Source organism: Salvelinus namaycush, chromosome 10 (genome assembly GCF_016432855.1).
Source record: "Salvelinus namaycush isolate Seneca chromosome 10, SaNama_1.0, whole genome shotgun sequence".
Taxonomy (NCBI): Eukaryota; Metazoa; Chordata; class Actinopteri; order Salmoniformes; family Salmonidae; genus Salvelinus; species Salvelinus namaycush.
Genome location: NC_052316.1, coordinates 45,632,231 through 45,653,146, shown reverse-complemented (window position 1 = coordinate 45,653,146; position 20,916 = coordinate 45,632,231). Strand labels below are relative to the sequence as shown.

Here is a 20,916-nt window from a genome sequence, read left to right as displayed (position 1 = left end):
TAGAAATTAAGAATGATCTGTGGTAAAATAACTGACCTCTGTCCTATCCTCAGCCTGATGTGTGAGAAGCGTATCTTTGAGACTGTGAACAACGTCAGACATCCCTTCCTGGTCAACCTGTTTGCGTGCTTCCAGACAAAGGAACACGTGTGCTTTGTCATGGAGTATGCGGCTGGTGGTGACCTCATGATGCACATACACACAGACGTGTTCCAAGAACCTCGGGCTGTGTGAGTAACAACTCCTTATCCCCATACTATACTGAACAAAAATATAAACACAACATGTAAAGTGTTGGTTCCATGTTTCATGAGCTGAAATTAAAGATCCCAGTCATTTTCCATATATACAAAAAGCTTATTTCTCTCAAATTTTGTGCACAATATTTTTACATCCCTGTTAGTGAGCATTTCTCATTTTCCAAGAGAATCCATCCACCTGACAGGTGTGGCATATCAAGAAGCTGATTAAACAGCATGATCATTACACAGGTGCACCTTGTGCTGGGGACAATAAAAGGCCACCCTAAAATGTGCAGTTTGGTCACAACACAATGTCACAGATGTCTCAAGTTGAGGGAGTGTGCAATTGGCATGCTGACTGCAGGAATGTCCACCAGAGCTGTTGTCAGATAAGTTCATGTTAATTTCTTTACCATAAGCCGCCTCCAACGTTGTTTTGAAGAATTTGTCAGTACGTCCAACTGGCCTCACAACCACAGACCACCTGTAGTCACGCCAGCCCAGGACCTCCACAGCCGACTTATTCCCCTGCGGGATCGTCTGAGACCAGTCACCTGGACAGCTGATGAAACTGTGGGTTTGCACAACCAAAGAATTTCTGCACAAATGGTCAGAAACCACCTCCGGGAAGCTCATCTGCGTGCTCATCGTCCTCACCAGGGTCTTGACCTGACTGCAGTTCAGCGTCGTAACCAACTTCAGTGGGTAAATGCTCACCTTCGATGTCCACTGGCATGCTGGAGAAGTGTGCTTTTCACGGATGAATCCCGGTTTCAACCGGGAAGATGACAGACAGCGCAGCGTGTATGGCGTTGTGTGTGCGAGCGTTTTGCCGATGTCAACGTTGTGAACAGAGTGCCCCATGGTGGGGTCATGGTATAGGCAGGCATCAGAATTGCATTTTATTGATGGCAATTTGAATGCACAGATACCGTGATGAGATCGAGGCCCATTGTCTTGCCATTCATCCGCCGCCATCACCTCATGTTGCAATATGATAATGCACGGCCCCGTGTCGCAAGGATCTGGACACGATTCCTGAAAGCTGAAAATTGTCACAGTTGTTCGATGGCCTGAATATACTGACTGGTTCTCTGATCCACACCCCTACCTTTTTTTAAGGTTTCTGTGACCAACAGATTCATATCTGTATATACCCAGTCATGTGAAATCCATAGATTAGCACCTAATGAATTTATTTCAATTGACTGATTTCCTAATATGAAGTGTTATAATCTTTGAAATTGTTGAATTTTTTTATTCGGTGTAATTTCATAGTGGAGTAATGAATGATGTCAATTGAGGCTTTGTTTATTCTCAGGTGGGTAGGTGTGTGTGGTAGATTTTCATGTTTACATCTAACAGCTTTATTTCCTGTCTCCATCAGGTTCTATGCTGCTTGTGTTGTCTTGGGATTGCAGTATCTTCATGACCATAAGATTGTATACAGGTATGCCCACACAACTGTTCACATACAGCTGTATATATTACTGTACTATACATGAATTGGTTAGTCCCTTACTAGCACCACATATGATGATTTGGTACTACAATAGTTGATGAATGACCCTCTTGCATTTCTGTGATCGTTTTCTTCAGAGACCTGAAGCTGGACAACTTGTTGATGGACACAGAGGGATACGTGAAGATCGCTGACTTTGGCCTATGTAAAGAAGGTGGGTGGAGAATTTTTATTTTTACCTTTTATTTAACTAGGCAAGTCAGTTAAGAACCTATTCTTATTTTCAATGACAGCCTAGGAACGGTGGGTTAACTGCCTTGTTCAAGGGGCAGAACGACATATTTTTACCTTGTCAGCTCGGGGGATTCGATCGTGCAACCTTTCGGTTACTGGTCCAACGCTCTAACCACTAGGCTACCTGCCGCCCCAGAATGTTCGACACCGTCAGCTCTTTAGTCCAGGACTAAACTTAATCTGTGTCTGGGAAACTGGCCCTAGGGGTTTAATGCAAGACATGTCTAACTCCCTCAGTCTTGAATAATAACCCCTTTTGGTATTGCTTTGTAATAGTTGGCTTGGTTGATCATCTCTCTGTCTGCTGCTGTGTTCCTGTAGGGATGGGCTATCAGGACCGCACCAGTACGTTCTGTGGTACTCCTGAGTTCCTGGCTCCTGAGGTGCTGACGGAGACGTCGTACACGCGGGCCGTGGACTGGTGGGGCCTGGGGGTGCTCATCTTTGAGATGTTGGTAGGGGAGTCACCATTCCCTGGAGATGATGAAGAGGAGGTGTTTGACAGCATCGTAAACGATGAAGTCCGCTACCCACGATTCCTCTCTACCGAAGCTATTTCCATCATGAGAAGGGTACTTGTTTACTTATGTATCTCAGAATGGTTATTTAGATCGGCATGTAAAATAATTCAACGTACACTGAGATTTCAGTCGTGTTTCCTGGACTATTGTTCACCATTTTATGGAGTATAATGTAAATGCCTGTTCTTTTTGTAACTAACTTGACTTTTCCTATCCCCAGCTGTTGAGGAGAAACCCAGAGAGACGTCTTGGGGCTGGTGAGAAAGACGCAGAGGAAGTTAAAAAGCATCCGTTCTTTAGGGTAGGTTCCCTGATCATTGGTTTATGATCCCAATCGCAAAGTGTCACAACGTTTATTAACTCTTCATAATGCATTATAAAAGCACATTCATAACACCTGTATGAGCTATACGTAATGAAATTATATCTCTCTTGATGGTCTGTATTCCCTCAGAGTGTGGACTGGGACGGTCTACTGGCTAAGAAGGTGCGGCCAGAGTTCATTCCCACCATCAAGGGTAGAGAGGACGTCAGTAACTTTGACGACGAGTTCACCTCAGAAGTACCAATCCTGACTCCGCCCCGGGAGCCCAGGGTTCTGACAGCCGAGGACCAGGAAATGTTTGCCGACTTTGACTACATCGCAGACTGGTGTTAGCCAATTACCAGCGACCTGCTCCTCCTCAACACTACTACACCCTCCCTAACACTGTGAACTGTCTGTAACAGAGACCAACAGCAATATCAACACTCTCCCCCCCCTAAGGATATCAACAACAAGTTGCTGCACTCTGTTCCTTGCTGTCTGTGCCATGTAAGGGATTGGCAATTTTATGAAGTTTTACTCAACTTTTTTTTATTTGTATTTTTTAACTGTCAATTTGAGACAGCTAAGAGCCATCATTTAGTCTTGTCAGATCACTGGGTCATTCCACATAATCACCTTCTCAGATCACTGGGTCATTCCACATAATCACCTTCTCAGATCACTGGGTCATTCCACATAATCACCTTCTCAGGTCATCTTCAGCTCTCTTAGATATTTCTCTGAACAAAAAAGGATAGACTGAAAATCAAGTTAATAGCTTATGCGGCGTGTAGAAACGGAATTATGGCCCAATAACAAGAAATATATGAAAGGCATTACCACATTTATCATTCTGATCTAGCAGGATGTTATTGTATTTATTTTAAAGTTGCCTTAAACAGTTTAATGTAACACAATTTAAGGGCTTTCAATCAGTAACTATCATCGGGTACTGAAAACCTACCAAAGCCAGCTGCCAAAAATACAGTCTTCTCTTCTCAAACTATCTGCATCAGACAGAAGAGACCTTGGCCAAGATTAGACATTGATTGGAGCACTGGAACCTTGTAAAGCAGTTTAATTCCAATCGATGTTTTAATCCTTGATGGGTTTTCAGTTTTTCCTCCTCTCAAACACAAGCAATCCTCACCCCATACATCATGTATTGTGGTATTGAAGAAAGAAAAAAAGCTCTTAGTTTTATACTGTTTTATAAGAAGGAACACTATCATGTTGACTTTGATGTATAGTATAATCATGTTTTACAGGATGTTTGGATACAGGTATATGAAAATGGAGATGCCAGACAAGCAGCTCATGAGAGACTGAGCTATTTTCAAACGAAATGTAGAAATATATATTCACAATAACAAAAGTGTAATTGTTGTTGGCGTGTGACATCATGCCGAAACAAGAATACTTTTTTGTAGTCATTTTGAAAAGACAGTCCTAGTCTGGTGTTATGTTTGCTCATGTGAGGAATGGGTCATGATGGTGTGACAACCACCTCTTCAGTGTTTTGATCTCAAATTTTAGACTGTTTTTAAATGTTCTGGGGCTCGATGGCCATTTTTTTCTTTTGTGTCTGTTAGCTGAATCAGAATGTCTGCTGATTGGACCATGCATTATCAGTCATTTATACAACTATGTTTCTGTGTGGCTAGCTCATGTCAAGAACAAATTAGACCAACATATCACAAGTAATTAAATACATACTTCATATAATGGAAGCAAAGTCTCTGGCTATTCCTCTTCAAGTGATTAGGAGATATAGGTTGTTGAGGTATTCATGTAGTGTATGCTAACAAACAGGGAATAACGGTGTGGTGTGAGGCCAAAGGGGAATACGGTTCAGTCTGGTAACATATACTGTACCAGTCAACAGTTTGGACACACCTACTCATTCAAGGGTTTGTCTTTTATTTTTTACTTTGTAGAATAATAGTGAAAACATCAACTATGAAATAACACATATGGAATCATGTAGTAACCAAAAAAGTGTTAAACAAATCCAAATATATTTTAGATTCTTCAAAGTAGCCACCCTTTGTCTTGATGACAGCTTTGCACACTTGGCATTCTCTCAACCAGCTTCACCTGGAATGCTTTTCCAACAGTCTTGAAGGAGTTCCTACATATGCTGAGCACTTGTTGGCTGCTTTTCCTTCACTCTGCAGTCCAAGTCATCCCAAACCATCTCAATTGGGTGATTGTGGAGGCCAGGTCATCTGATGCAGCACTCCATCACTCTCCTTCTTGGTCAAATAGCCCTTACACAGCCTGGATGTGTGTTGGGTCATTGTCCTGTTGAAAAACAAATGATAGTCCCACTAAGAGCAAACCAGATGGGATGGCGTATCACTGCAGAATGCTGTGGTAGCCATGCTGGTTAGATGTGTCTTGAATTCTAAGTAAATCACAGACCAGCGTCACCAGCAAAGCACCTTCACGGTGGGACCACATATGCGGAGATCATCCGTTCACCTACTCTGTGTCTCACAAAGACACAGCGGTTGGAACTAAAAATCGCACATTTGGAATCATCAGGCCAAAGGACAATTTCCACCGGTCTAATGTCCATTGCTCGTGTTTCTTGCCCCAACCAAGTCTCTTCTTCTTATTGGTGTCCTTAAGTAGTAGTATCTTTGCAGCAATTCGACCATGAAGGCCTGATTCACGCAGTCTCCTCTGAACAGTTGATGTTGAGATGTGTCTGTTACTTGAACTCTGAAGCATTTATTTGGCTGGTAATTCTAATGAACTTATCCTCTGTAGAAGAGGTAACTCTGGGTCTTCCTTTCCTGTGGCGGTCCTCATGAGAGCTAGTTTCATCATAGCGCTTGATGGTTTTTGCAACTGCACTTGAAGAAACATTCAAAGTTCTTGAAATTTTCCAGATTGACTGTCTTAAAGTAATGATGGACTGTCATTTCTCTTTGCTTATTTGAGCTGTTCTTGCCATAATATGGACTTGGTCTTTTACCAAATAGGGCCATCTTCTGTATACCACCCCTACCTTGTCACAACACAACTAATTGGCTCAAACGTATTAAGGCAGGAAAGAAATTCCACAAATTAACTTAACAAGGAACACCTGTTAATTGAAAAGCATTCCAGGTGACTACCTCATGAAGCTGGTTGAGAGAATGCAAAGCTGTCAAAGGCAAAGGGTGGCTACTTTGAAGAATCTCAAATATAAAATATATTTAGATTTGAACACATTTTGGTTACTACATGATTCCATAGTTTTGATGTCTCACTGTTCTTCTACAATGTAAAAATAGTAAATTCTAAAGAAAAACCCTTGAATGAGTAGGTGTGTCCAAACTTTTGACTGGTAGTTCATCCTGAACCGAAACACTCGTAGATAATAAACTGGTACCTCTAGTGAAACCTGACAAACCAGCCTCAAGTCACGTTTCAGACCGTGTGTGCGTGCTACACTACAAGTGTACTCTGACTCAGATGAGTCTGACCTGAGAAACAGGATCCCTCTCCCACGGTCCAGGGCTGCACAGTGAAGAGGCTGTACTGTGCCCCAGCCTGCATGACTGGTCTGAAACAGGGTGTGTGTAGTTTGACAGAGCAGGACCCAGCCATGCTGACACTGTATAAACCTATTGCTGATAAAGGAGGGTGATATTCCAATACTGTTTAATCAAATGCATACAAGTAGAGGTAGAGCAGTGGCGATATCATTTCAGGAATATTTTACAACATTGGGATTGATAGGAAACTCTGTCTTTTTCCTGCCCCCTTTACTAAGTGATATATAGGAATGTTTTGTCTACTGAAGGTCTTAAGCATGATAAAAACATCAGACCTTCACAATGAACAAAACCTTGGATTCGCCCCACTCTCTTCCAAACTGGACATAGTTTTCACGGGACTATAAATCCACCTACATTATGAGCAGAATATAAGATTGGTAGTAGTAGACCTATAGTATTATCTATTACTAGGCCAAACAGGATGTCCTTAGCCAAAGTGATGACTAGGTGGGTTCTTGTCTTCAGGTCCCTCATCGACCGACAGGAAGGAAATGTTAATGTAGGCCCAACTTTCTCCAGGGGAAATGACATTTCTAGACCGGAAGAGTTTCAATTTCACATGCACAAGTACAGTGAAATACCTTTCTTGCTCCAAAAGGAAAAGGAAGTGATGAAATAAGCCAGTGGGGGTCTCTGCCCTGGAGCTGGTCAATTTGGGATCATTCCAGAGAAGCCTCCTCTGTCTGTCTGGGGGGCAGGAAGAGACAGAAAATAACAGAGCAAACTTGTCCACACAGATCAACAGATACAAAATGGGTTGAAATTAACCAGTAATGGTGGATAATGAAGGAAGGAGTCTGGCTGGCAGTCCTTTAGGAAAGAGTCTGGCTGGCGGTCTTTTAGGAAAGAGTCTGGCTGGCGGTCTTTTAGGAAAGAGTCTGGCTGGCGGTCCTTTAGGAAAGAGTCTGGCTGGCGGTCCTTTAGAAAAGAGTGGTTGGCGGTCCTTCAGGAAAGAGTCTGGCTGGCGGTCCTTCAGGAAAGAGTCTGGCTGGCGGTCCTTTAGGAAAGAGTCTGGCTGGCGGTCCTTTAGGAAAGAGTCTGGCTGGCGGTCCTTTAGGAAAGAGTCTGGCTGGCGGTCCTTTAGGAAACAGTCTGGCTGGCGGTCCTTTAGGAAACAGTCTGGCTGGCGGTCCTTTAGGAAAGAGTCTGGCTGGCGGTCCTTTAGGAAAGAGTCTGGCTGGCGGTCCTTTAGGAAAGAGTCTGGCTGGCGGTCCTTTAGGAAACAGTCTGGCTGGCGGTCCTTTAGGAAACAGTCTGGCTGGCGGTCCTTTAGGAAAGAGTCTGGCTGGCGGTCCTTTAGGAAAGAGTCTGGCTGGCGGTTCTTTAGGAAAGAGTCTGGCTGGCGGTCCTTTAGAAAAGAGTGGTTGGCGGTCCTTCAGGAAAGAGTCTGGCTGGCGGTCCTTCAGGAAACAGTCTGGCTGGCGGTCCTTCAGGAAAGAGTCTGGCTGGCGGTCCTTTAGGAAAGAGTCTGGCTGGCGGTCCTTTAGGAAAGAGTCTGGCTGGCGGTCCTTTAGGAAAGAGTCTGGCTGGCGGTCCTTTAGGAAAGAGTCTGGCTGGCGGTCCTTTAGGAAACAGTCTGGCTGGCGGTCCTTTAGGAAACAGTCTGGCTGGCGGTCCTTTAGGAAAGAGTCTGGCTGGCGGTCCTTTAGGAAAGAGTCTGGCTGGCGGGCCTTTAGGAAAGAGTCTGGCTGGCGGTCCTTTAATAGAAATCCTGCTTGATTTGAAGCATCACTTGTCTTGTTCAAGGCCCTTATTTGAATTTGAATTCAGGAAGTGAAAACATGCTCAAATCAACATATTGTAATATCTTATAATTACCTTTTTTATTATGCATTCCAAACTTGAATAATTTGCATTATGCCTTATTTTACCTAATCAGACTGCATACATTTTCCTGTAGATTATATGAAGCAATGCAACCAGGAAGATGGCAAAACTCAACCTGGACTCCACTGTAATTAGGAACAGTACTGGAAATATTTGCATGAATGAGAAATCATGATAATGGTAGCATGATGAAATTTGGGCCCACTACAATAAGTTCAAGATTTTTCTAAGGTATATATTGACTGTGAAGTATGAACAGTCTTTATACAACCAAGCTAGCTGTGAAGTATGATCAGTCTTTATACAACTAAGCTAGCTGTGAAGTATGATCAGTCTTTATACAACCAAGCTAGCTGTGAAGTATGAACATTGTTTATAAAACCCTACTGTCCTCCGTTATAAAAGGTGTGGGAGGATACTGCATGTGCCCATAATTCACCAGCTCAATCCACTGGTCGGACATCATTAGGCAGACAAGGTTCTACTGAAAGCTAGGATTTCTAGTGCAAAGTACACACAGCGTTGGCATAGATACTCCCGGCTTATTTCCACTTGGTATATAATGCCTCTACAGTAGGTGTGTCCTATCAGATCATGTATCTATAACTCCTTCCCACCAGCCTCCTCTGGTGTACTATCCTTGTTTTACCAATACATTCATGTGACAAAAAAGTTATTTTACTAGCAGTCTCATCATACACAGAACCACATTCTGTTTTAGCTACCTATGTAGGTTAGAACTGACTGAATTCCTGATATTTTAAAAAGTAATATTTTATTCACAGATGAAATACAACACCAAACCAGGAGGGCTACACAGGATCAAAACATCATATGAAGGGTACAGGAAAACAACGTTGACAGGATGACGAGTGCTACTCAGCAAGCGCTGATGTCACAAAGAGGAAATTCAAACCTGGAAGTTAATCCATTCTATGTGTGTGTCATATAACATCCAATCAAATGAGATAAAACTCAAATGAAAGGCAATAAAATAAATGAATAAATGAACATAAAAACATGAAGATGTCTACAAATATAAACAAGCCAAACCGTGCCATATCTGTCCTACAAACCGTTCCATACCTGTCCTACAAACCGTGCCATACCTGTCCTACAAACCGTGCCATACCATACCTGTCCTACAAACCGTGCCATACCTGTCCTACAAACCGTGCCATACCTGTCCTACAAACCGTGCCATACCTGTCCTACAAACCGTTCCATACCTGTCCTACAAACCGTTCCATACCTGTCCTACAAACCGTTCCATACCTGTCCTACAAACCGTTCCATACCTGTCCTACAAACCGTTCCATACCTGTCCTACAAACCGTGCCATACCTGTCCTACAAACCGTGCCATACCTGTCCTACAAACCGTTCCATACCTGTCCTACAAACCGTTCCATACCTGTCCTACAAACCGTTCCATACCTGTCCTACAAACCGTTCCATACCTGTCCTACAAACCGTTCCATACCTGTCCTACAAACCGTTCCATACCTGTCCTACAAACCGTGCCATACCTGTCCTACAAACCGTGCCATACCTGTCCTACAAACCGTGCCATACCTGTCCTACAAACAGTGCCATACCTGTCCTACAAACCGTTCCATACCTGTCCTACAAACCGTGCCATACCTGTCCTACAAACAGTTCCATACCTGTCCTACAAAGTAACGTGTTATTGGGGTGTCACAGTAAAAAGAGAGGGTCTTGAGATAAACCCTTATGTCCAACAGGACGTATTTTACTTGTTCCAGTTCTTGAAGATCGCCTCCGCTGCATCCAGAGTGCTGTCTTGCTACAGAGACACACAGACAGGTGATGAGATACGTTCTCCAGTAATCACATGATCATGTTAAACCAAACCGAAAGAATACATCCTAAACCCCAATCTTTTAACACGGTCCACTCTTTATGTCTAATGAACTGGCCAGTGAGAAAGTCAGTTTTTCTGAATGAGAGAACCCATGTTTACCTTGATGAAGCATAGACGGATGTATTTCTCAAACTGCTTCTTGGAAGCATCACCACAGAATGCTGTGACCGGAATGGCTGCCAGTTTCTACAACAAAACCAGGACAATAACACACGTCAACACACTCTGGAGAGTTCAACTTGTTGATAGTAATTATCCTCATGTGAACTAGTGCTTCATTCAACAAGCCTTTTATACTACCTACAATGTTAACATACAACAATTACTCTGCATTCATCGTGTGATAGTAAGTGATATTTCATGTTAAAATGTTCCCTAAACCTACTGTTACCACAGAGGTGGCTCAAATGGCACAATATTCCCTATTGTAGTGCACTACTTTAGACCAGAGCACTATGGCACCCTATTCCCTATTGTAGTGCACTACTTTCGACTGGCCAAAGGTAGTACAATATATGGGCTCCCGAGTGGCACAGAGGTCTAAGGCACTGCATCTCAGTGCATAGAGGAGTCACTACAGACCCTGGTTCGATTTCAGGCTGTATCACATCCGGCCGTGATTGGGAGTCCCATAGGGCGGCGCACAATTGGCCCAGCGGCGTCTGGGTTTGGCTGGGGTAGGCCCGTCATTGTAATTAAGAATTTGTTCTTAACTGACTTGCCTAGTTAAATAAAGGTTAAATAAATGTGAAATAAATACAAATAAATAAAGGGAATAGGGAGCCATTTGAAACGCAGATAAGATGTGGCATCAAGCTGTTGGTTTTTCTTACCTTCTCCTTAATCATCCACTTGACAAACTTGTAGTCGTAAGGCTCATCATCTTCCATATGAGACAAGTCCTGATCTACAACCATGAAAAATATAGTAGGGTCAAACTCTAGCCAGTTAATAATGAAGGGTCCTTGTAGTTGTTATGCCAAACAGTCTGTAGGTAGAAACTCTTTATGTTTGGTCCATCCTGTTACCTACTGTTAAATAAGACAGAGACAGGACCTCTACACTTCTGATCATCCCAAGCATGGTTGGTAGCCTGGTCCAGTTTTGAGCTAGTCTGGCCCAGTTTAGAGTTAGCCTGGCCCAGTTTAGAGTTACCCTGGCCCAGTTTAGAGTTAGCCTGGCCCAGTTTAGAGTTAGCCTGGCCCAGTTTAGAGTTAGCCTGGCCCAGTTTAGAGTTAGCCTGGCCCAGTTTAGAGTTAGCCTGGCCCAGCTTAGAGTTAGCCTGACCCAGCTTAGAGTTAGCCTGACCCAGCTTAGAGTTAGCCTGACCCAGCTTAGCGTTAGCCTGGCTCAGTTTATCGTTATTTCCTAGGACATTATAGCAAATGGAAGATCTTATGTCATCTTTACCACACTGTTATGATCACATCTACACAACAACCAAGTAAAAACATACTATTTTCATAAAAGTGTATCTTACTAAGGGGTGTGACGTCCACGCACATGAAGTACCCTCCCTCAGGTATGATAGGAGACATGCCAACGTCCTGTAGGATAGCAGCCATGCGGTCCCTCTTCCCCTCCAGCTCCACGGCCAGAGAGGAGAAGTAACACTCAGGCCGACCCATCAGCTCATAGTCCCTCAGCAGGCCCTGGGCCACAGCCTCCTGCAGAAACAGATCCTAGGCTTGATATACATACATTATTCAAAGCCCTACGGGCCCTGGTCAACAGTAGTGTATTATATATGGAAATAGCACGTTCTTTGGGTTTCCATTCACAACAAGGCAAAATGCGTTGTTTTGACGAGGGTTTGGGTTTTACAACAGTATTTGAATACCCACTCATTTGATTTCTTAACACTTTGACGGAATACATGTTGCTACAACGATGAGCAGGCCTTACCTGCAGCGGCGTTGGACAGGTGTACAAGGTGTTCTGCATTACAGTCTGAAGGTGCTTTATCAAGTGTTCTGGCCCTATAGACCAGCCAAGCTGCACAACAAAGACTACTGGTTAGAATATACACAACCGTTTCAACTCAACTTCACATGATCAAACACACGGACACACACACACACACACACACACACACGTAATAAAACAAACGGGACACACACACGTAATACTCTAAAAGTCATAACAGAGGTTTCCCATGCTAAAATTAATCCCTACTCTCTAAAAGTCATGACAGAGGTTTCCCATGCTAAAATGAATCCCTACTCTCTAAAAGTCATGACAGAGGTTTCCCATGCTAAAATTAATCCCTACTCTCTAAAAGTCATGACAGAGGTTTCCCATGCTAAAATGAATCCCTACTCTCTAAAAGTCATGACAGAGGTTTCCCATGCTAAAATGAATCCCTACTCTCTAAAAGTCATGACAGAGGTTTCCCATGCTAAAATGAATCCCTACTCTCTAAAAGTCATGACAGAGGTTTCCCATGCTAAAATTAATCCCTACTCTCTAAAAGTCATGACAGAGGTTTCCCATGCTAAAATGAATCCCTACTCTCTAAAAGTCATGACAGAGGTTTCCCATGCTAAAATGAATCCCTACTCTCTAAAAGTCATGACAGAGGTTTCCCATGCTAAAATGAATCCCTACTCTCTAAAAGTCATGACAGAGGTTTCCCATGGTAAAAACAATCCCAGCTCTTACCTTCCAGCCCGTCACACTAAAGGTCTTCCCTGCACTGCTGATGGTGATCGTTCTGTCCCACATGCCAGGAAGAGTGGCTAGCAAAACAACAAAGAGGGGTGAGGAAACTGTAATCCTAGGTAGACAAACTATTAAACTGAACTAAACGGAATGAAACTAAACTACATTGAACTAAACACAAAACACAGCTGTTTCCTTATATGATGTGAGGAATTATGTTCACAGCCTAAAAACGATTTAAGTACAGTACCTATTTTGATGTGTTGGTGTCCCTTGTAGATGAGCCATTCATATACCTCATCACTGATGCACAGAGTATCGTGTTTGATGCAGAGGTCGGAGATATTCTGAAGCTCACCCTTGGTGAATACCTGGAATATGGGACATGGATTAAACACAGAAACTCACAAGTCACTGTGATAGGGACAGGGTAGTGATGTATTTAAGTCTTTATTTATTTAACCAGGGTGAACCATTTAGGCCAGAATAACTTCTTCACAAGGGAGACCTCGCCAAGACGGCATAGTTCAGACGGTGGAACAAATTGGAAAGTGTTTCTCGGGACATAATGGCTAGACAGTAATCACTCAATTGTACGAGGCCTACTTCATGAGAATTGCCGCAGAGGAAAGGGGGAATCAGAGGTGCGAGGGGCTGCCATAGTCAACATCCACGTCTTCGGCGCCCGGGGAACAGTGGCTTAACTGCCTTGCTCAGGGCCCGGGGAACAGTGGCTTAACTGCCTTGCTCAGGGCCCGGGGAACAGTGGCTTAACTGCCTTGCTCAGGGGCAGAATGACAGATTTTTTACCCTGTCAGCTCAGGGATTCGATCCAGCAACCTTTCAGTTACTGGCCCAACACTCTAACCACTAGGCTACCTGCCGCCTCTACACTCTAACCACTAGGCTACCTGCCGCCTCTACGCTCTAACCACTAGGCTACCTGCCGCCTCTACGCTCTAACCACTAGGCTACCTGCCGCCTCTACGCTCTAACCACTAGGCTACCTGCCGCCTCTACGCTCTAACCACTAGGCTACCTGCCGCCTCTACGCTCTAACCACTAGGCTACCTGCCGCCTCTACGCTCTAACCACTAGGCTACCTGCCGCCTCTACGCTCTAACCACTAGGCTACCTGCCGCCTCTACGCTCTAACCACTAGGCTACCTGCCGCCTCTACGCTCTAACCACTAGGCTACCTGCCGCCTCTACGCTCTAACCACTAGGCTACCTGCCGCCTCTACGCTCTAACCACTAGGCTACCTGCCGCCTCTACGCTCTAACCACTAGGCTACCTGCCGCCTCTACGCTCTAACCACTAGGCTACCTGCCGCCTCTACGCTCTAACCACTAGGCTACCTGCCGCCTCTACGCTCTAACCACTAGGCTACCTGCCGCCTCTACGCTCTAACCACTAGGCTACCTGCCGCCTCTACGCTCTAACCACTAGGCTACCTGCCGCCTCTACGCTCTAACCACTAGGCTACCTGCCGCCTCTACGCTCTAACCACTAGGCTACCTGCCGCCTCTACACTCTAACCACTAGGCTACCTGCCGCCTCTACACTCTAACCACTAGGCTACCTGCCGCCTCTACACTCTAACCACTAGGCTACCTGCCGCCTCTACACTCTAACCACTAGGCTACCTGCCGCCTCTACACTCTAACCACTAGGCTACCTGCCGCCTCTACACTCTAACCACTAGGCTACCTGCCGCCTCTACACTCTAACCACTAGGCTACCTGCCGCCTCTACACTCTAACCACTAGGCTACCTGCCGCCTCTACACTCTAACCACTAGGCTACCTGCCGCCTCTACACTCTAACCACTAGGCTACCTGCCGCCTCTACACTCTAACCACTAGGCTACCTGCCGCCTCTACACTCTAACCACTAGGCTACCTGCCACCTCTACACTCTAACCACTAGTCTACCTGCCGCCTCTACACTCTAACCACTAGGCTACCTGCTGCCACACTTACCTTCCCAATGGGGTTGTTGGGAGTGTTGATAATGATGGCCTTGGTCTTTGAGGTGAATTTACTGGCTAGTTCCTCTGGATCCAGGACCCAGTCAGCACTGGAAATACTACTGGTCTCCTTATTGGATCTCTGAGATGTGTGTGAGGAAGACAAGAGAGAAGTCAAACACTGCATGTCATTCTGCAATATGTATGTTTCCCACAATTACTCAAAACCTCTGTCTATAATATTTTTGAATAGTAGTAGACTTACAAGTCGTAATGGTATCAAGACAGGTGTTGCCCCTGCCATTCGAACCATGGGTACATAGCAATCAAAGAAGGGTTCGATAATTATAACCTAGAGAGGAGAGGAAGAGGAAGGGAGAGGAAGGGAGAGGAGAGTAGGAGAGGAGAGGAAGGGAGAGGAGAGGAGAGGAGAGGAGAGGAGAGGAGAGGAGAGGAGAGGAGAGGAGAGGAGAGGAGAGGAGAGGAGAGGAGAGATTACAGATACAGGTGTAACTTTTATGAAACATTATCAAAATGTGAAAATGGTTCAAAAAGTGTAACATGTCCTAGCCTGGTCCCAAATCTGTTTGTTACGACCATAGGACCAACACAAACAGTTCTGGTACCAGGCTAAATATTAGTCAGTAGGTTAAAACAAAGAATAACCTCTCACCTCATCTCCCACTTCCACCAGTGCCTGCATGGTACTGAACAAGGATCCATAGCCACCTAATGTGACCAGTATCTCCTTGAAAGGATCAATCTGGTGTCCATACACTTTCCCATACACCTGAGAAAGAGCCTTTACCAGAGACGGGTGGCCCTGTAAGAGACCAAACAAAGTACTAGTGTCAGAGAAGCAATACAAGATCATGTACACTTACACATGACTGGAGGCAATCTAATACCAATGTTTTATTTAACTAACAGAGCTTGCTGTGTACTGTAAAGGGACCACCACCCTGTTATACACTACATGACCACCGTTGACCAGTTTAGCTCAGAATGATCTAGAACTTACACACAAGTGAATCTATACAATTGCAGGCTGGCTGGCAGGCTGACTCGCTGGCAGGTTGGCAGGCTGGTATGGTACATCATTAAACAGTCAATATGCCTGCCGGTGCCAATGACTCTATGTTGGTGCACTAAATGTAGGCCTAACATATCACACTTCAATAGATAAGATACTCTGTTATTAGACTTACAAAGCCTCTTGTGTACTGGTTGAGCTTGTCTACTGCAGCAGCGTTAGCCAGGCCCTCCTTGATGTAGGCTGGGGGAGGAATGTCGGGGTAGCCCTGGCCCAGGTTCACTATGGTGGGGTCTGCTGCCACCGAGGTGAATGCCACCCTGACACCAACACAGACAGTTAGTTACTGTGCCTTTAATTCATGAAATGAAGGAATGTTTTTTTAAACACGTTACGACCCTCCCCCCCCCCCCCCCCCAAAAGTTCCTTTCAAGTTGTATTATTCGTATGTACGGGATACACATGGTATACACCATCCAATGAACCACTGACTTGCACACCGCAAAGCAAAGTGGTTGGCAGAGTTTGAGACTCATTCCCATCAGGTGCTACCCTGGTTTCGTAAGTGGGACCAAAGTACAGGTTGTGGTAACCCGGCAACGAACTTACCAAACATTCTTGTCCAGTCCCTCAATCCTTTTGGAGTTTGTATGCCTTGATGATGTCATAACACACTGAGAGAAAGAAGTAGAGATGCCAGGATTAAGCAAGAACATCTACACACAACATTATATTAGGCTATAACAATGTTATAAACATGTCATAACACTCACCTGTGAGTAGGAGATGTTTCTGATACAGTTGATGTTAATCAAGCGGCATGCAGAGCTGAGGGTTCGACGTGTAATGTTCATATCTACAAAAACAGTGCAGATCAATACCATTTTTCATTTGACAGATCAACACTGCAATACAAAACTGATGATCCCAAAAGGTACAGCAGAGAAGAAAAGAAAAAAAAGTGAACTATATTTCTGCCATAAACACAAGACAATCACTAGAACTGAATGATTGCACAGCATGGCAGCTGTGGTGCAACTTAGAAGTAGCCCAAAACCCTGCAATCTTTAACCAATACATTTTCACCCGCAACAGAGTTTTCAAACTAGTCCAATTCCCGGACATGGTAACTCTGATTAGCAGAGACCTGTCTCGATTATGCTCTTTCTTCTATAAACAAATAGGAAATGATTAAATTCAGAATTCGATGTCTTGCCATCACTGCTGGTAAAATGCTAGCTCGGAAAAGATTCTCCAAGCAGATGGACATTATTGTTGATATTAAAGAGGCTGAGCAATAAACCTGATTTAAATGAAGATGAAAAAGCAGAGCTTGCTAAATGCCAATGTGAACTAGACGACATATATAACGATAAGACACAGGGTGCCTTCATCCATTCAAAGTCCAAATGAATTGAAAAAGGTGAAGAAAAAAAACCATCTTATTTCTTTAATTTGGAGAAGAGTAGGCAGACTAGGAATAGTATTACATTCATTTATGATAATGAAACTATATCTGATGATCTTGAAGTGATTAATAAGAAAATACACTCTTTCTACAGTTCACTATATCAATCTCATATTTCAAAAAAGGCGACTTGGATTCCTTTTTTGATTCAGTTAATAACTCTGTTAAGCCTACAGAATAAAGGTTTAAGAAACTCAGTGATTCTGATATAGATATTACTGAGTTGGATCAAGCCATTAAACAAATGCCTATAGGTAAATCACCTGGACCGGATGGCCTGACTCCTGAATTCTATCGACATTTTTGGGTCTGATATTAGAGAGTTATTGCTTTCAGTCTACAAAGAGAGTATTGCTAATCCTATCTTACCTCCTTCTTTTGAGACAGGGACTAATAGTTCTTATACCCAAACCAAAGAAGGACTCTCTTTACCTGGACAACGATGTTGACAACTGACTACAAGTTACTAGCCCATGCCAACAAGGTGAAAAAAGGCCTTGATGATGCCTTTGACCCTCCAGTGAAACTCAAACAGCCATCATTAAAGGAAGGGGTTTCCATAACCATATACGATTGGTTTTAGATATTTTAGATTACAGTGAGTTAATGGAAGATGTTTGAATTCCTAATGAAATGTGATTTTCACCCTCCAAAATTACCTGTGAAATTGTCTAAGTTTCACAAGCAAATGTTTTCTTCTTCTGGAAAATGATATTCAAGCACAATATTCCCCCCCCACAAAACATTGATTTGGAAAAATAGAGTTATTAAAATGAATATGAAATCGATTTTCAAAGGCCTTTGGTTTGACAAGGGTATTCATTTTGTATGTGATTTGGTAGACAACACTGAGGAGTTTTTGCCGTTTGATGAGTTCATTGGTAAATTTCAGGTTAATATTACTCAGAGAGAATATATGAAGGTTTGCAAAGCAATTCCACTTCCTTTACTTGGACTTATTATGAACACTTTGTTATATTATGAGGTTGTTCCCTGTTTTCCAAGTTAACAAATTAATGACTTGAATCTTTTGGATAAAAAATGCAACAATAAGTGGATACGATTGGCAGTTAATGAAGTAATTTTTGGTGATTATAATTCAATATATTGCTATGGAAGTGACCAACCCATGCTATGGTCAAAAGCAACTACCTTTCACCTTAATTGTCCCGTTATCCCAAAAAGTTAAAGAAACTAATTTTAAAATATTTTCTTCCTTCTACCCTGTTAATGATTTCTTGCACAAAAGACTCAATTTTGACAAAATGCCTTGAGTTTTTTGTTCCTATGATTCAGAATCTATAGAGCATGTATTTTCTTCATCCTGCCATTCTAGTAAACTATGGATTGAAATTCATGAATGGTTGTGTATAAAATCTCCAGAATTACCTATGTTAACCTTTGATGATGTTAAATGTCATTATGCCTATCCTTGTAATTCCGATCATAACTATTTTATTAACATTATTATTCTCTTGGCTAAATATTATATTCACAAATGTAAATGGGGCGGAAAAATTCCTTTTTTTTTTTCATTGAACTGTTACAATTTCATAAATCCCCCAAACTTGTGAAACTTAAAAAATTATTAGAAGTCAAGTCACTGAATGTCTGTTAATGTCTCATTGCCTTGTCACATATTAATGATGTCCTGAATTATTCTATTTTTTTTGGGGGGGGGGCATCGCTTCCTGTTCTATTATTTCATTTGTTTTTCATTGTATTCACAGGAATGTCCCTGTATTGATGCGTAATATTGTTATCATTGTTGCAATACATTTTTTTTTTTACTCTGATTAGCAGCTCCTCTCTGTCTGTCACAATATTGTGTGCAGCTGGCACTGCATGTGCTCTGCTCATGGCAGCTCCGAGTTTATGAGTATCCATAGCAACGGCTCTGCTTGGACTACTCTGCTCAATGAAGAGACAGACTGTAGTAAGATACTGTTCATCCCTCTAAACTACTACAAAACTCAAGGAACATTAGGCTATTATTTTCTGTAAAAGGATCTCTCCTGATTTATATTTGGCAAGGTTAAAGCACTTCTGACACCATGTTATGATCTTAGTCATATGACTGTACTGTGCCGTGCAGTAGAGCACATGGAAACGGCTCAGCTTCAAAATATTAGTGATCAATTTAGTGATACCCAAACAATGCCGGTACCCTAGTTATTGATCATGTTTAAAAAAGGCCTTACCCGGACCTAAAGCAATGTATAATGTCGGGGCCCGTCGGGCTCTGGTTGCAGAGCTCCAAATCCAATACAATGGGACTTTGAATGGAAGGATTCTGGGCGTCGGAGGAGATCTCTTCTCCTCAAGCCCAGGTACTGGTTCAGATCTACTCAGGGTTTTCTAAAGCTAACCAGCTTCAGTTATAGACTAGCGTTGCTAAAAGCACCTAGGATGAAGCCTGAGCTGGAATGGGAAGATAACTGAAGATGGCTTGCTTTAGAAACCCCTGAGTAGATCTGAACTAAACGTCCCTACCCTAAACCCTATCCGGGATTCTTGGAAGGTGCATACCCTAACCTTTAACCCCTTCCCATTTAAAATGTCAACTTCAATGGGATAGGGACGTTCCAAGTATTCCGGATAGCACGGATCATAAAATATGCACCTGAAATGTCTAGTTCACTTACTTGCAAATAGAGAGAGGAGACGCGTTTAGCAAAACCAGCTCGTGTTTTGCGTCGTTAGATTCTACACGTCAAAATATCCCCACCCCCAACTCTGACCAATCGAATCAGTGAATAGAATGGGTCGTAGTTATAAACTAAACCCCATTAATGATTGACACTTTCGTGATTCAGAGAGTCTGATATACATGTTTAAAATTTCAAACGTTTTTAAAGTTATAAAACGTAATAGTTTTAAATCGCAAAGTATTAAATTACGAAACGTACAACATTAATAAGAAACCCATATGTATTAGGAAGCCAAAGGTATTAAAATATACGCAGCAAATAGCAGTAACGTTAGCAGTTAGCAAATAGCAGTAATATTTCATGAATTTTGTCATGAAACTTCACTGCACGTCATTGAAATTATTTCTGAACAAAAGCGAGCAAAGCAAAATAGAATCACACATGTACTTGAAACGGACTTTAGGACATTGCAAGCATACTTACAATTGAAGAATAGACCAACGATATTTAATTAGAGGAAGAGGTGGATTCCAAGGGAAAATGAGCGTGTCTACTTCTCTCCAGCTCCAGCCACATTAAAGGTACATGCCGCAAATTGTGTTTCAGACCAATACAGACCTGCCACTCGGTTAGATATAAAGGGACAGGACTAAAGAAATGTAACGTGTACTGTATAGATGCACAACATGGGCCTGGGTGGCTCACAGGGATATTGGTATCCACAGTAATCCATCAATGATACATTTTTTCAACTCAATCCTCCCCAAATGTTATTTTGAACATAAATGCACTGTAATTTAAGCTTTAAAATTGCAAATGGCACACTCTGCCCCTTTGAAAAATGTGTAGAATTGCAAGAATTTTGCTTTAAAACTTCAATATCTTCTCTCTGCCCCATGGTAAAATGTGTAAATTTGCACGAAATTAGCTTTAAACCTGTACATTTTTTCTCTCTGATATGCCAAGAGTGGAGCCTATAAAATTTTATTTTCCAGGGCCCAAGGTCTGATTAGTCTGGCCATGCACTGCAGAAGTCCTAGTAAAA

At 42.9% G+C, this 20,916-nt stretch overlaps 2 protein-coding genes across 4 annotated transcripts in view; one reads left to right on the top strand and one right to left on the bottom strand.

The window, feature by feature from the left end:
• LOC120055096 (serine/threonine-protein kinase N2-like) overlaps window positions 1-4,556 on the top strand; it is a 66,494-nt gene extending 61,938 nt beyond the window's left edge. For both annotated transcript variants that reach the window (XM_039002999.1, XM_039003000.1), the window contains 6 exons: window positions 54-230; window positions 1,630-1,692; window positions 1,842-1,918; window positions 2,320-2,570; window positions 2,740-2,820; window positions 2,974-4,556. In XM_039002999.1, coding sequence (XP_038858927.1) covers window positions 54-230; window positions 1,630-1,692; window positions 1,842-1,918; window positions 2,320-2,570; window positions 2,740-2,820; window positions 2,974-3,177 — 853 coding nt within the window. In that variant the 3' untranslated portion in view covers window positions 3,178-4,556. The remainder of the gene's footprint in view (window positions 1-53; window positions 231-1,629; window positions 1,693-1,841; window positions 1,919-2,319; window positions 2,571-2,739; window positions 2,821-2,973) is intronic.
• A 1,591-nt stretch (window positions 4,557-6,147) lies between these two features.
• On the bottom strand, window positions 6,148-20,446 carry LOC120055094 (kynurenine--oxoglutarate transaminase 3-like). Of its 2 annotated transcripts, none has more exons than XM_039002998.1 (14): window positions 20,355-20,446; window positions 16,526-16,608; window positions 16,362-16,426; window positions 15,928-16,072; window positions 15,393-15,542; window positions 14,985-15,071; window positions 14,733-14,861; window positions 13,000-13,120; window positions 12,750-12,826; window positions 11,994-12,083; window positions 11,569-11,755; window positions 10,922-10,995; window positions 10,188-10,274; window positions 6,148-8,126 (listed from the first exon to the last, which is right to left on the bottom strand). In XM_039002998.1, the coding sequence occupies exons 2-14, from the start codon at window positions 16,604-16,606 to the stop codon at window positions 8,106-8,108; spliced, it is 1,314 nt and encodes a 437-aa protein (XP_038858926.1). In that variant the 5' UTR covers window positions 16,607-16,608; window positions 20,355-20,446; the 3' UTR covers window positions 6,148-8,105. The 2 variants fall into 2 exon arrangements, with proteins under 2 accessions (XP_038858926.1, XP_038858925.1); XM_039002997.1 differs by lacking the exon at window positions 6,148-8,126 and adding an exon at window positions 8,961-10,010.
• Between the last annotated feature and the right edge of the window lie 470 nt (window positions 20,447-20,916).